A 16674-nucleotide genomic window follows, 5' to 3' on the forward strand; every position below is an offset into this window, starting at 1 on the left:
ATATCTAAAGGGGACATGAGGTACGACACTTTGTTTCAGTGAGAGAAGTGCTAACTTGCAAGATTTTATAGATGCAGACCTTAGTGGAAACGTGGACGGACGGAAGAGCACTTTCAGATATGTGTTTACATTTGGTAACACCGCGATCAGTTGGATGCCAAGACTTCAGAAATGTGTTGCCCTCTCAACCACAGAAGCTGAATATATTGTTATTTCTGAGGCCGGAAAGGAGATGGTGTGGTTGAAGAATTTTCTGAAGAAGATTGGAAAGAAACAGGACAAAAGTGTTCTCTTCAGTGACAGTCAGAATGATTTGTGTCTTGCAAAGAATCCAGTATTTCATTCAAGGACAAAGCACATTCAATTAAAGTATCATTATATTCAAGAAAAGATAAATGATGGGACATTGTCATTAGAAAAGATCCTTAGTGCCGAGAATCCAGCAGATATGTTGACAAAGAGTGTGATCACTGAGAAACTGAGGTTGTGCATTGCCTCAGTTGGACTCTTTCATTGAGCATGAGGGAGGGATGTCGTTCCAGAGATTCAGAGAAGAGTTTGGGAAGAAAGTCAGTTGGAGAATTTTTTCTTTGTATCAGTCTCCAAGTGGGAGATTGATGAGTTGTGGAGCCTGATTCATTGTTTTTGCCCTTGCAGGAAGGGGGGTCCGTGGCCTCCCCCCGGCGTGAATTTCGTTGCGCGGTCAGCGGGTGGGGGTCCAGGGGGGCACCCCTGGCGGGAGGATTATAGCGGGGCAGCGCCCCCCCTCCCCCCAGAAAAAAAAAATTTGGACTTATGTTTGGGACTCGATTTCCAGTGGATCAGACCTGATTTGGTTAGGGTTAGGGTTAGGGTTGTCGCCCTTGCCTTGTTTATATTCTCGCTTTTCTTTCCCCATCTTGTAACTGTTGGAAAAGAGTAATAAGATTTCTCTCTGAGCGACCATGGTTTTTTACTCTCTTGGATTTGAGGAGAGGTTTTTTCACGTAAATATGTGTTTTTCTTGTGTTTTGTTTGATCATTCTTGTTCTTTGTTTCCTTTTGGTTGTTTCTTGCTCGTGGTTTTCTTAACAGAGAAAACCATGCATGTACAGGAAACCCGTCTTCTTGTGAATATGCTTCGGCTGATACATGATGGGTGCACTCCACCAACCAAACTTGGCTTGCATACATGAAGGGAGTTCAGAAAGATCGAACCAGACTTCCGGGGAATGCTTCTCACTTGAGTTCCAAATTAGATCATTGTGAGTTTAGGTTCAGGGATCCTCGCTTTTGAATTTTATTTCGAAAGATGAGGACTGTGTTTGGGCATTTTGTTTATCAACCACTGTAGGTATAGGTGGAGGGCCTTAATCTCCCAGCTTGATTATAAAATAAAAAGTCAAAACTTCAAAATTACCACTATAATTGGTTTAACTGCACCACAAAATCCAAGTTCATCAAACCAATTCTCTACAACAAATAAAATCTCAGAATGGACAGGCTCGGATTCACTTTTAGGTAAGCAAAGTGTCACTCGGATGAGTAAAACGGGTCAAACGACACTAATGAAAATTGTTTCAACTAAACAAACAAGAAACAGAGAAAAATCTTTGTAACTGGAGTTACTGGGCTGAAAGGAAGATCAAGATCAATCGGCTAGGGAGGATCCAAGTTACAGCAAGCAGACCCGGTTTTAGAACCGATCCCAACTGACTCGGTTTTTGCTCAGAGATAGGGTGGGGGGGTTCACTTCAGTGGGTAAGGCCGGTTCCAAATAAGAGAGAGAGCCAGAAACACGGGCTACTCTCTCTTTTCCCTTTTTCTGTAGTCTGCCCAAAAGAAAAAGGCACTCTTTTTCTCTCACAAATTAATATCTCACGCTCTGCAAGAGAGAGGTGTTCATATATTAAAAGGGTACGGAGATTGATTCTCATCTCTCTCTCATTATCTCTCTGTCTGTCCCTCTCTCTCTAAAAACCCTCTTTTTGTCACAAATTAATAAGCCTAACCTTCTCTCTCACTTTCTCTCTCTCTAAGGTGTTCCCTCATTCTCACTGTAGAAAGGTAAGACATCGTTCGAAACCCCGTCGATTCTTGACTTTCCACTCCCATTTTTTATTATCTAATCTTGGGGTTTGTTTTTTAATATTTCCATCTTGGACATTTTTTTCTTCTTTTTTCTTTAATTTTGTGTGCCTATTTTCTTATAGCACATTTTCATTTTCCTGAACGTGCGGAAGTTGGTGGTTTTCCTTTCTTCTTCGCCTTCACTGTTTCCACTTTCTTGTGGGTGCTAGTTTGCGGAATCTGGGGTTTTTAGGATTTTGGGTGTTTCTTTTTCTTTTGTTTTTTTATGGGGATGGGTTGTTTCCTGTAGGGTGATCTTGAAGCTCGAGAGAGAAGATGGGGTTCTTGTTGCAGGGTTAGAGGGGGAAGAAGACGACGGTTAAGAAATATATGTTGGAGGGGTCCTTGGCTTTGCTTATATGGAAGAGAATGGAGGGTTAGGCATCCGAAGTTGGGGTTTCCCCAACCAATCTTTGAAAGAGAACCGCGTGCTGCAGTTCATGTCTGCAGTAGGGAGGGAGAAGGGCCTCATGCCGCAGGAGCGTGAACCCGCCGCGTCTATGGCCACCCGTAACGCCAACGGGCGGTTCGTGGATCGGCAGAGCTCGGTCCCGGAGTACACTGCCCCCGTCGAGTTCTCGAGGGAGGCATGGCTGCGACAGAGAGACTTGCAGTGCGTGGCTGCTGCGAATCCGAAGCTGTTCCACCGGTTGTCTGCGAGTTCGAATTATGGTGGTAAGGATTTCCGGCCCTCTCTGCACGAGACTCCGGCGACCCAGGTGGTGCAGATTGTGCCCTCAGGCGTAGCCAAGCAGGAACCTGTGCAGGATGAGGTGGGCGATGTTGGGGATGGTGTGGAGAAGAATGAGAGCCCGCCCAAGAAGCGTCCCAAGGCTCCTAAGGTGAAGAAGGTGAGGACCAAGGTCGCGGTGGTGAAGGACGAGGGGAACGGATCTGGCCCTGTTCAGAAGGCGGGGAAGAAGAACCCGGGCGTGGTCGTCAATGGGATTACCTTGGATCTCTCATGTATTCCGATACCGGTTTGTTCGTGTACTGGTGTTGCTCATCAGTGTTACAAATGGGGTTCCGGCAGCTGGCAGTCGGCGTGCTGCACGATAAATATATCAATGTATCCATTGCCGATGAGTCCGAAGAGGCGTGGCGCTCGGATAGCTGGAAGGAAAATGAGCCGGGGAGCGTTTAAGAAGGTCTTGGAGAAACTTTTGTCGGAAGGGCATAGCCTGTCTAATCCGGTTGATCTAAGGACTTACTGGGCTAAACATGGTACTAACAAGTTTGTTACGATCAGGTAAAAATAGGTGGTCAATGTTGGTATCTTCATTTGATATCTTGTAGGCCTTTAGAATGATGCAATGGGCTGGTTAGTGTTGTACATAACTATTAGGCCTTTTTTGTAGAGGTGGCTTTTGAATTTGTTTGTAACCCCCAGAACTGATATTGGTGATGTTATACTATTCTGATGCTAAAACATTTTCTTCATGGTAGCATTTGGAGTTCTTGCATTGTTATGCAGTTTAAAACAGATATGTTTATGCAGAAGCTTATTGGGAGCGGGGATTGCTTCTTCTTCTTTTGTTCCTTCCGTATCTCTTTTATTTGTGTCTATTTTACAGAAATTAGGTCTACAATCCGTTCCTGTTCTTTCTGAATTTGTTCAAATGCACCTGGAGTTGGTAGATGCATTTTTTTCCTGGTCTCTTTAGTGTGCTGATAGTGCTTCTAAATTCATATGGCAGTACTTATTTGAATGATCAACAAATGCTTGTCGCAATGCTGATTAAAAACTGGAGTTCAGTAAACTGTGTATTGTCTGTGATCCCAATGTACGTGTTACTGTTTTCCAGATCCTTACTGTGTACACTTTGAATATGCTGAATTGTCATTCTCTATTATTAGTTCTCATTTTGGGTGGACAAAAATGGCCAAGCTGCAACCTGCGAAAAACGTAGGATTTAGAATAGTTTGGATTGCATTGTTCAATATGATTAGCTGATGGGACCTTTTGCTGAAGTTCATAACAACTGGCACACAGGATATTGTTTCAAGTTATGTCATTATTTTTCCAATTATTTATCTCTCGGTGGCATTAATGGCCATCATTCTATATATCTAGATGCTATTTAGAATCCTTTGCCTTAAAAGGCTGAGTTTTCAGTTGCTGTTTTTATCACTTTGGCACAGACCATATTATTAAATTATCAGGTTTTTATCTTAAGGTAATTTCTTCAGCTTAATATGGACCCTTCAATACTTGTAATGCCTGAAAACTGCCATTTACACTATTTTGGTGTATTTGGCTACTTGGTGTGATAGGATCATTCTTTGAGTTTCTAAAACAGAAGCAACAAAGTCCCATAGTGTCTCTATATGATTATCTATGTTATCATTCTTGTCAACTCAATGATTCATGTGCAGATAGGGGTGGTTTAGTTATTTTCTGCTTGTTATTACTGGTGTACACATTCATGGTCACCTTCGGTTTTATTTGGGTAAGTGAATTACTGTTACAGATTTTCTTAGATACATTGTAAATAGTGTGCTGATTATTTTGATGGTTTTCTGCTTCATTTTCGTGTCATCAGATCACAGGTTCTCATTTGGAGTCAGTAAACTCAATAGTGGGTTTCTTTCATTTAGGGTGGCGATATTACTGAGGATTTTCAATTCCATCATCTTGGAGTGGATTTTGCATAAATCACATATAAGAGTAGATGCATCGCACATGTATTATAAATGTTTTTCCTTACTTTGCAACTTAAAGTCTTAAACAGTGTTTTCAATTATTTTTCAGACTATTTTGCATGACTATTTGGTAATAAAACTAGGTGCAAAATGGGTAAGAGTGCGATTATATCATACCTGCTTAGGTTTGTGCACATTCTGTGCCTCACAACATTAGAGAGGAACGATCAGATATGTCCTTTAATCACCATGATGAGGCTGGCACCTCTTTTTTCAGTCTTTGTTAATGTAATGCCAGACGCTTTTGTTGTTAACCCCATTTCAGAATGCTGATCACTTTGATGGACTTCACTCGAAAACCAACACATTTGGTGTTATTTGTCGCACAGTGATCACTATATGCCTATTATGAAGCAGTATCTCCTGGGGTTTCTAAACCTTTTGGATCTTATTAACCAAAGAAATATGATTTTGTGTTATTATGGTGAGTTCGTCACTAATCAAGAAATCCAAAAAGTCCTGTTATATGTTTTTTGAACCTTGAACCCTTTTTCTAGATTTGGTGATATTGCATTTTTCAGCTTATATCTTGAAAATTAGTTTGTTTAATGTTATTAGATAAAGAGAGAAAGTGTTTTGAATGGTTAGATCTGATTGTTTTTAATTACCTTGACAAAACGCTGCTTTAATTTACCCCCTAAGATGCCTGATGGTGAGGGCTTCCTATGTCAAACATGGATATGACACATATTTGTAAGATGAGGACAAGGCTATGCAAAGCAGTGATGTTTCTTAGTCCTAAAGTACTACTACATGATGAATGTTTCCAACATTTAAGTGAATTTGGTGGATGTCATTTTCTAGCTTTTATGCAGTTGAACATAGGTGGTTCAGGAGGATGCAAGGAATGCCACTGCAACAGTGGCCTTTCCCATCAGTGGAATAGGTCCAATGTGAGACAAATCAAATAACAAAGCAAAACAACTAAAGTGAAGAAAAAAAGGGAAATGGGAAACGTCGAAGTGAGCTGTGGCTTATAAATTGTAAGATGAGGTGGTAACGGGCGATTTTTCAACATATGACCAAGGTTTTAAAACCCGTGACTCAGAACTTGACTCGTTCTTTATTGACTCGTGACTCGGCGGGTCAACTCGGTGACTCGGACCGGGTTTTGTTAACTTTTGATTTTAAAACAAAGACAATATATAAATTGTCATTTAAACATATAAAGGTTTGTAGAATGACTTAATTACTAGTTTAATTGATTAATAAGTAAAATAACATCAAGTAAAACTGTTCTTAATTCAAATCTCACATTTACTAAAGAAACTACACAAGCAGGAGCAAGTCTTTCAAGACAATATATAAAGAATGACTTAATTACTAGCTTCAAGAACTTTAATAACCATGCTCGATCATGGTTTACATCCTGAATATATGGACATAGCTGTTGTGTTGCAGGGCCTCAGAAAATCCTTGCAAATTTTTGGGAACATTGAACTTTATCTTGATATTTTAAGTGTGTTTTTGATGTAGAGTTGATTGGACCATGCCTTATATATCTGCACATAAATGCATATAAGCTTTGGATACTGAGAATGCTGTGATGTATATATATTATAATGATAAATGTGGGCATTTTATGCTGTTGGTTTTGAATAGGCTGGCTGCCAACTATTGTGTAGGTCTCAGAGATGGTTGCATGAGGGATCAGTTATGTTAGCTGGATTAGTGGATTCACTCTGTTCATTGAGGGGTACTGGGTTTGATTCCTTACCTGGAGCTACCAAAAGGAATGAATGATGGACATGTGAAATTTGATTGACTTTTACTAATTTTGTGATTTTATATTAAGTTGGTAAGCCTATTATTATTATGCTATTTGTTCTTTGAAAAATGAACACTTACATATGAAAAAAATGCCCATAGCCTTTGAAAAATGAAAAAAGAAAAAAGTGTCCAAAACTTGCCCGAGTCAACCCGAGTCAGCCCGAGTCAACCCGAGTCAGGCCGAGTCAAGGTCGAGTTTTCGCAGAACGAGTTTAGCTTGCCGAGTTGACTCGTTGGAGGACCGAGCCGAGCCGAGTCACCGAGTTGACTCAGCGAGTTTTAAAACCATGCATATGACAAGGTGTCATCTTTTTGTTCACCATAGGAGGACTCACTGGAATAGTCCCGGCAAATTCTGGGCTAGACATTGGAGCGTGCGGAGACTATTCAACCGTGCGGGGGACTGGATTCTTTTTTTGTTTAGTATGGTACGTTGGACCCCCTTTATGGGAGATTGTCTACTTTCTTTACAAGCTACATCTCTGACTTTCGTTGGGTTGGAGATGAGGTTTGTGCAAGCGAGACTTTACTGAAAGCGAATAGTGCTGCCTCACTTTAGCTAGGCTGCGAAGACGATTTCCGACATTCAACTTCAAAAGGAGGAGAAGACGATCTGCAGCAGCAAGAGCAGGTTTCCAAAAGTCAACCAACTGCAGCATGAAATTTTTCTTCTTAAATAGAGAAATGGCTCTTTTTGGTGCCCACATGGAACTGATGAGATGAGATTGGTTGATATTCAGCAAACAGCGCAAAGGGTTGTGGGGAAATTTCATGCAGTTGCAGCTATGAAGTAGTATTTTATGTTAGAATAAACAGTGGTGTTGGGGTAAAGGACAATATCTCAAAATTTAATGTGATCATCTATATGATATGAGTATTGGTGTCAAGTGTCACCTATATCGGCAATATTTTGAAAATATCGCTTTAATATTGGCTATTTCAAGGTAGTTGATATTAAACGGAATATCTCGTGATATTTTCAAAATATTGCCAAAAGTCAAAATATCATGATATTATTGTGATATTTTTGGGAAAAAATATTTTTTAATAATTTAAGTTTGCATTTCCTATTTTCTGTTTCTTTTATATTTTTAAAACCTTTTAAAACTTGTTTCTTTATATTTTTGGAAAAAAAAATAATGGAAAACTCATTATTTTCTTATTTTTTGGTTATTATTTGTATTTTTTTCAATTTTTTTAACTCCCAAGATTTTTCAAAGAAATACAAGCTTTTGAAAATCTCTCCAAGGAAAACCCTCACCAAGAAATTACCTTGAACGATATAGGTGACTGCGATCAACTATGTCTAATTTAAGCTTGATCACCTTCCTAAAGTATTTTCCTTTTTTTCAAGAATCTTTTCAGTTCTATTGATTGATCAGATTCATCTTTTGATAGCATCTCTCAGAGTCTTCTCATTACTGATTTATGAAAAAGGTGCAGGATCTGCAGGACCCGGATCATGTATTTTGTTATCGGGTCTGGATATACCAGACCCGGATCCATAGTATAATGTAACCTTAAATATACATTTAGGTCACGATTTCTTTTATAGAAATCATGACAGCCGCAATCGATCTCTCTCTCCTTCTCTCTCTCTCTTCTCTTTCTCAAAACAGGAACAAGAAGGAAAACTTTCATTAGGGGTGGCAATTTCTGACACGACCCGCCAACCCGCCTCTTAGGCAGGTTCGGGTTGGGCTTAAGCCAACCCATTTAATAAACGGGTCAACCCGCGTAACCCGTTTATTAAACAGGTCGGGTTCGGGTTGTGGGTATGCCAACCCGCCAACCCGGCTGACCCGTTTAATAAACGGGTTAGGTGGGTGGGTCAACCCGTCAACCCGACCCGCCAACCTGACTACCTGCCAACCCGATCCGTCAACCCGCCAACACGACCCGCGAACCTGAAAACCCGTTTACCCGACCCAACCCATTTATTAAATGGGTTGGCGGGTCGTGTCGGGTTACCCGTTTATTAAACGGGTCGGGTTCGTGTTTGCCACAGCCGACCCGTTTAATAAACAGGTCGGGTTCGGGTTGAGGTATGCTGACACGCCAACCCGCCAACCCGACCCGCCAACTCGCAAACCCGACCCGATTGCCACCCCTAACTTTCATGGTATCAGAGCGGAGATCCATCTGAGGGCTGAAGAAGGTTTCCAACAGGTGCGACGATCGGAGATTTGAGGTTTTTCGTTCCTCCCCTTCTACTTTTCTTCCTTTCTCCTTCTTTTCATTTTTATTTCTGATCTCTGAAATTTTCTGTGCACCCGACCCACATCTCACGTGGGCTTGAGATTCACGTGGCTCATTTCTTTCTTCTTCCTGAAATTTTCTGTACACCTGACCCACATCTCACGTGGGCTTGATGTCTTTGTGGTAATCTGAGATTCACGTAAACCCTCTTTACGTGAATTCAGACTGTGCAAAAAGGGTAGATTCCTTTTTTCACGTGAATCACTGAAATCGATTCACGTGAAACACCAAATCGATATCTATTTCAGATCCGCCTTTGTTTGGTATCACTTGATTTGTTCTCTTTGTCCGATCTTCTCTTTTGTATCTGTTTTGCATATCCTGATATACCAATTTTTGTTGTACGTTCCTCTTCCCTGACTTTCATTTTCTACATTTACCTGAAAACATATTTAACGTGTGAAATTTTCTTTTCATCACGTCAATCTCAAAAAAATTTCAAGAGTGTAAAGAAAAGTTCAATGTTTAGCCTCAATATTTTTCTGAATCTGACAGCCTGCGGTCTCTTGTTTTAAAAAAAAAAAAGAGACTGAGCACTTCGTGAACACTCTTGTTGAATTTTATTTCTCAATGGATCCTTATTCTTCTCAATCGAATCTTTCTTCAAACTTTCTCAATCAACTCGTTTCTGAAAAGTTGAATACCTCAAATTTCTTGATTTGGAAGAGACAAATCATTCCTTTTATAAGGAGTCAAGGTCTCTTAGGTCACCTTGATGGAACCTCTCCCGCCCCAATCGAATTTGTTACGAGAGAAGAAAAAGACGACAAAGGAGTAAGTTCAATTGTGTATGTCAAGAATGTTGAGTACCTCAACTGGGAAAGGAAAGATCAGTCAGTGGTTGCATACATCACTTCCACCTTGTCCCAAGAGGTTCTTGTTGCAATTCCCGACAACTTTACTGCTTTGCAACTTTGGGAAAAATTGGTTCAAACATATTCACAAGTTTCGCAGGCGAGAATGGTTTTTCTCAAGAGGGAATTTCAGATGTTGAGAAAAGATTCCATGACCATCATGGAATATCTGAACAAGATGAAGACTATCACAGACCAACTTGCAGTTATAGGATGCGCGGTGAGCGACAGCGATATGGTACAACAGACTCTTAGTGGATTGGGATCCGACTACAACATGATCGTCACTTCCCTATTGTGTCTCCCTACCCTTCTTACCTTTGATGAGTTGCGAGCAAAACTAATTCAGTATGAGATGACTCTGAAAGGGTTCTCTGAGGAATCTCACGTCCACACAAATTCTCAGGAAGTTTTTGCCACAGGGGTGTCTTATGGTAGAGGACAAGGGCGAAGTGGACACGGAGGGCGTGGTCTGCTTCCCACTCCAAATATGTTAACTCATGCACAGGGGTCAAGATCCATTCCTACCTGCTTCCTTTGTAACAAAAAGGGGCATATCAAGGCGAATTGTTGGCATAATCCAGAGAATAAAGGAAAGGGTCCACAGACAAAAAACAAAAAGAAGTTCTCAAGTAGTGGAGAGATTAAAGATCTGCTAATATCTGCCTTGTTAGAGTTGAAATTGAAGCAGAGTGATGAAGGCACCTGGTTTGTCGATTCAGGGGCAGCGACTCATGTAACAGGTGATGCAGGTAAGATTTCTAATCTCATTCCCTATTTTGGAAAAAGTAAGATTGTCACTGGAGATGGATCCCACCATCCTCTTTCTCATGTTGGAAAAACTGTCATTCCCATGTCACATTCCACTCTTACTCTTTCTGACGTTCTTCATGCTCCTGACATTAAGAAAAATATTGTCTCTATTTCCAAACTTATTGATGATAATAATGCTTCAGTTGAATTCACTCCCTTCTCTGTGCAGGTCAAGGACCTACGCACGAGGGAAACATTCGTTGAAGGAAAGAGACGAGGCAATATGTATGTCTTTGAAGAAGCTCCTTGTCATGTTGTTCGTTCTGTCCACCTGAATTCAAAGCCTTCATTAAAGTCGTGTTCATCCTCTTCTGCTAATGTTTTTAGTATTGCTGAATGTAATAAGCCATTCTATTGGCATAGTCGATTAGGTCATTGTGGAGGTCATTTCATTGAGAAACTTGTATCTAATAATCTCATTCCAAAAGAAAGTCTAAATAGGGATGAGAATAGTGACAAATGTTCCAGTTGTCTTTCATGCAAGAGTCATGTATTGCCTTTTCGTTCCATTAATAAGAGAGCTTCAAAACCTTTTGAGATAATCTGTTCTGATGTTTGGGGACCCGCCCCAGTTGCCTCTGGATCTGGGAGCAAATACTATCTAATCTTTGTTGATAGCTATACTCGATACACTTGGATATATTTCATAAAAAATAAGTCGGAAGTCTTCTCTTTGTTTCAAAATTTTCTTTCTCTTGTCAAAAATCAATTTTCTGAGTCCATTCAATTTTTCCAATGTGATGGAGGTGGGGAATTCTCATCCCGTGATTTTATCTCTTTTCTTCAAAATAACGGAATAGGAAGAAGGGTGTCCTGTTCTCATACCCCTCAACAAAATGGAATTGCTGAACGAAAACACAGGCATATCGTTGAAAGTGCCATGAGTATGCTTCATGACAACAATCTTCCCATTAACCTATGGACAGAAGCTTTCCATTCTGCCATGCATGTGATAAATAGACTGCCTATGGTTATTCTGGAAAATAAGTCTCCTTATCACTGTTTTTTTGGAACTTATCCTAGTTACTATGATCTGCGTGTTTTTGGATGTGTTTGCTATGTGCACATTTCATTTCAGAGACATCATATTCAAAAAATGAGTGTAGCTGAGATGCGGATGCTTAGATGGATGTGTGGAAATACAATAAAAGATAAGATTCGGAACGAAGAGATACGTAAGAAGGTAGGTGTTGCACCCATTGAAAATAAGATGCGAGAGAATCGTTTACGGTGGTTTGGACATATTCGGCGAAGGCCTAATGATGCTCCAGTTAGAAGGTTGGAGAAATGGGAAAATATATTAGTTAAAAGAGGTCGGGGTAGGCCTAGGAAGACTTGGATGGAGATGATAGGAAAGGATATGAATGCTTTGAACCTCACCGAGGACATGGCGTTGGATAGAAATGATTGGAGGAAAAGGATTCATGTGGAAGACCCAAAATGAATTTCTTTTTTGGTTCATATCGCTGACCCCAATTGTTTTGGGATGAAGGCGTAGTTGTTGTTGTTGTTGTTGCTATGTGCACATTGATCAGTCCCTGAGAAAAAAGTTTCAAGACAAGGCCCAAAAGTGCAGATTTGTGGGATATGCAGATGACTACAAAGGATATAGGTGTTATGATCCCACCAACAAACGTATCAGAACCTCAAGAAATGTTGTATTTGATGAACAAAATTTTGATCACGAAGCTGACACAACGAATATGTCACCAGAAATTTACCATCCTTGGTAAGCTCAGAACTTTTTGCTGGCTCCAATGAAACATGTTCCTCAGATTGCGTGCAACAAGAAGAAGAGGTATTTGAGAACACTGGGGCGTCGGGGTCACAGAATACAGAGGAAGTACCGGGCAGATACAAAGGCATTGTCTATTCCAGACAGAGACCGACAACATCAAGCCATTCAGATCATGCCTCAGTCGATAATTCTACTCCTTCTCATACCCTTGCAGTCAGAAAATCAAACCGCATATGACATCCTATTGAGAGGTGGGTTAGTTATAACAACTTCTCCTTGGATTTTCAACTGTTTTTAACTGCCATCAATAAGGACGAAGAGCCCATCTTGTATTACCAGGCAACAACTTCTATGAAATGGGTAGAAGCCATGAATGATGAAATGCAAGCCTTGCATGAATGTGGAACATGGGAAGTTGTTTTCAGACCACCTGACAAAAATGTTGTCGGATGCAAATGGGTCTACAAAATCAAGTACAAGCCAGATGGAACCATTGAACGATATAAAGCAAGGCTTGTAGCAAAAGGATTCACTCAAGAAGCAGGGCAAGACTATGATGAGACTTTTAGTCCGGTTGTAAGAATGGGAACGATTCGAATTATCATTTCCCTGGCTGTTGAACATGCATGGAAGTTGAGTCAGCTTGATGTAAAAAATGCATTCTTACATGGGGATTTGAAGGAGGAGGTATACATGGAACAACCCCCTGGATATCAAGAACAAAATTGTAAAACCCATGTATGCAGGCTAAAAAGAGTCATCTACGGCCTGAAGCAAGCATCTCGCTCTTGGTTTGATAGCTTCTCATCAGAGATTCAGAAACATGGATTTTCACATTCCATGTTGGACCACTCATTATTTATCTTTAAAAGTCAGTCTGTGACCACTCTATTATTAATTTATGTCGATGATATTATCATCACAGGAAACTCTGCGGACCACATCCAAGAAATAAAAGACTTATTAGGTCAAAGGTTCAAAATGAAAGACTTTGGAATTCTATGCTATTTCCTAGGTGTAGAAGTTGATAACCAGGCTCATGGATTGACACTCACTCAACACAAGTACACTGTAGATGTTCTCAGCAAGGCAGGCATGAAAGACCGCAAACCTCTAGGAACTCCGAGTGTACTTCATCAAAAACTTAGCGCTCATGATGGAGATCTGTGTGATGACCCCACCAGGTATCGCAGCATAATAGGAATGTTACAATACCTCACATTCACTGGACCTGATATTGTTTATTCAGTCAATCAAGTGTCTCAATTTATGCATGCACCACGCACTGGACATATGGAAGCGGTCCAGAGGATCCTTAGATATCTAAAAGGGACTATTGGGGATGGATTGATATACTTACCACAGTCCTATGGCCAAAACGAGCACGAAATTACTGTATATTGTGATGCAGACGGGGCAGGAGATCCCGACGAAAGGAGATCTACATCAAGATATTGTGCCCTTCATTGGAAGAAATTTAGTCTCTTGGAGCAGTAGAAAACAAAAAGCTATCGCTAGATCAAGCACTGAGGCTGAATATAGATCCATGGCTGCTGCCACTGCCGAAGTCACATGGATCAGGCATCTTCTAACTGAAGTAGGAGAAAAGATCTCCCACACTACCTTGCTCTGTGACAATCAAAGTGCTATCAATATGTCATTCAATCCAGTACATCACAGTCGTGCCAAGCACATTGAGATCGACCAACACTTTGTGAGACAGAAGGTTGAAGAAAAAGAGATTGAGCCTGAGTTTGTCAGTACTGAAAGACAGGTTGCAGACATATTTACCAAAGGGTTAACCAAGGATCGCTTTTGGATGCTTAAAAGCAAGTTGTTCATGGTCCAAAACCATGATCAACATGAGGGGGGGTGAAAAAGGTGTAGGATCTGCAGGACCCGGATCATGTATTTTGTTAATGTATTTTGTTATCGGGTCTAGATATACCAGACCCGGATCCATAGTATAATGTAACCTTAAATATACATTTAGGTCACGATTTCTTTTATAGAAATCGTGACAGCCGCAATCGACCTCTCTCTCTCCCTCTCTCTCTCTCTTCTCTTTCTCAAAACAGGAACAAGAAGGAAAACTTTCAATTTATCCCTATTTCCATCCCCTTGCGCTTCGATGAGTTATATGTCATCAATTGTTTGTCCAAGTTCCACACTGACACAGCCATCCATTCCCTCTCAAAGTGTTACTCATGTTGACAACTGCTTCATTCAAAACTGATCTCATCCCTTCGGTCCTTACCCATCTCTAGTTCTTTTTGAGACTTGCTACAAAGGTGGTTTTCCAGGTTTGGTTCCTTGAGGTCGTATATGTCAAAACTGCCAGTAGGTTGGCGTGTTTTGTTGTAGAAACCGAGAAGAGGAGTGTGGGGAGAGAGAGAGAAAGAGCAGAGACTTCTTTGGTGAAATCGGCAGCCTTAACTTTTTCTGCACAACTGCACTAATACTTCATTAAGATAAATAGGGTTAGAGTACTTTTTACATGGACAAAATTGTCCTGTGTTAGTAATACAAATTACATTGGAGTATAGAACATACACGAACCATATGGATCTTCTACTGGATCCATATCCGATCCATATTCTAATACCCTCCCTCAAGTTGTGCATGGGAGTGAACCATGTGCAACTTGTTCTTCAGGTACCAAAAACGGTTACTTGTGAGACCTTTTGTGAACATATCAGCGACTTGGTCTTCTGAAGGCACATAAACCTGTTCAATCTCTTTGTCTGTTATCTTTTGTCTGATGAAATGTTGGTCAACCTCAATATGCTTAGTCCTACTGTGATGAACCGGATTTAACGCAATTTGTATAACACTTCTATTATCACACATAAGAGTCGATCTTGAGATATCCTCTCGCATCTCTGTAAGTAGATGCCTAATCCAGGTCACTTCTGTTGTGGTAGCTGCCATAGATCTATACTCTGCCTCTGTGCTAGATCTTGCCACAACCTTTTGTTTTCTGCTACTCCATGAGACAAGATTCCTTCCAATGAAAACACAATATCCTGAAAGAGACTTTCTTTCATCTGGGTCTTCTGCCCAGTCTGTATTTGTATAGGCCAATATGTCATGTTTTGGTGTCCCCAAAGGAGATTGTGCATATGTGAGTCCATCACCCACCGTGCCTTTTAGATAACGAAGGATACGTTTGACAGCATCCATGTGACCAGTCTTCGGTTCATGCATGAACTGAGATACTTGATTTACAAAATATACAATGTCTGGTCTAGTAAAAGTAAGGTACTGTAACATGCCCACTAAGCTGCGATACTTGCTTGCATCAGGATATAACTCACCATCACAAATACTGAGCTTTTGATTGACAACACTGGGTGTAGGCACATGTTTGCAATCCGTCATTCCTGCTTTGGCCAGAAGATCATGAGTGTATTTGTGTTGAGTTAATGACATTTTTTCATCCTGTCTGTCTACCTCTATACCAAGAAAATATCTCAGTTCTCCAAGATCTTTCATTTTGAACCACATGCTTAGTAAAGTTTTAATTCGTTGAATATGATCTGGAGCATTACCAGTGATCACTATATCATCAACATATATGAGTAAGAAAACCATAGTGGTTTCATCCCCGTATATGAATAGAGAATGATCTAGTTGGGAACGAATGAAACCGTGGTTCTGAATCTCTAAGGAGAAGCTTTCAAACCATGACCTAGAGGCTTGCTTTAAACCATACAATGCTTTGGTTAATTTGCATACATATTCTTTTGGGTCTCCCTCTGTATAACCTTGAGGTTGCTCCATGTAAACTTCTTCTTTCAAATCCCCATGAAGGAATGCATTTTTAACATCAAGTTGATTAAGGGCCCACCTATGTTCAATTGTCAGGCCAAGAATCATACGAATAGTTCTCATTTTCACTACTGGGTTGAATGTCTCATCATAATCTTGACCGTATTCTTGAGTAAAACCTTTGTCTACAAGACGTGCCTTGTATCGTTCAATGCTACCGTTTGGTTTGTATTTAATCTTATACACCCATTTTGAGCCAACAACATTTTTATCGAGGGGGACGATCAACTATCTCTCATGTTTGACACTCATGAAGTGCTTCGATCTCCTCATTCATTGCTTCAATCCATTTGTTAGATTGAACAGCTTGACAAAACCCAAGTGGTTCCTCGTGTTTTTCAATCTTGGATAGAAAGATATGAAAATCCATAGAGAAGTTATCATAACTCACCCATTTTTCAATAGGATGCCTTATCCTGCCTGATCTTCTCGGTGTCTCTTTATTACTGGACAATGCCGCTTGTTCTCCAACATGTACATCTGTTTGCTCTCTGGGTCTCCTAGTATGGACATTTCCTTTGTATCTCGGACATTCTGTTTCTGATACCTTATCTGAAGTTGTCTCATCATGTATGCTTTCAGGAACCAAAGTGGTAT

General features: G+C 40.5%; 1 protein-coding gene across 1 annotated transcript; it reads left to right on the plus strand.

Annotated features, from left to right (window-relative positions):
• Positions 1-1861: 1861 nt before the first annotated feature.
• LOC149846600 (protein BASIC PENTACYSTEINE7-like) lies at positions 1862-10783 on the plus strand. Its single transcript, XM_089991765.1, has 3 exons — positions 1862-2046; positions 2360-3358; positions 10678-10783. The coding sequence occupies exons 2-3, from the start codon at positions 2469-2471 to the stop codon at positions 10781-10783; spliced, it is 996 nt and encodes a 331-aa protein (XP_089847891.1). The 5' UTR covers positions 1862-2046; positions 2360-2468.
• The last annotated feature ends 5891 nt before the right edge of the window (positions 10784-16674 follow it).

Source organism: Nuphar pumila, chromosome 2, assembly GCF_984573655.1.
Source record: "Nuphar pumila chromosome 2, dmNupPumi1.hap1.1, whole genome shotgun sequence".
NCBI lineage: Eukaryota > Viridiplantae > Streptophyta > Magnoliopsida > Nymphaeales > Nymphaeaceae > Nuphar > Nuphar pumila.

What these genes read in the sequence shown, in the direction of transcription:
- LOC149846600 (XM_089991765.1), top strand. Translation starts at nt 2,469, where the DNA reads ATGGAAGAGAATGGAGGGTTAGGCATCCGAAGTTGGGGTTTCCCCAAC. An exon ending in AACAAGTTTGTTACGATCAG is followed by an intron (nt 3,359 to 10,677) that starts GTAAAAATAGGT and finishes TTCTCTGTGCAG; the next exon opens with GTCAAGGACCTACGCACGAG.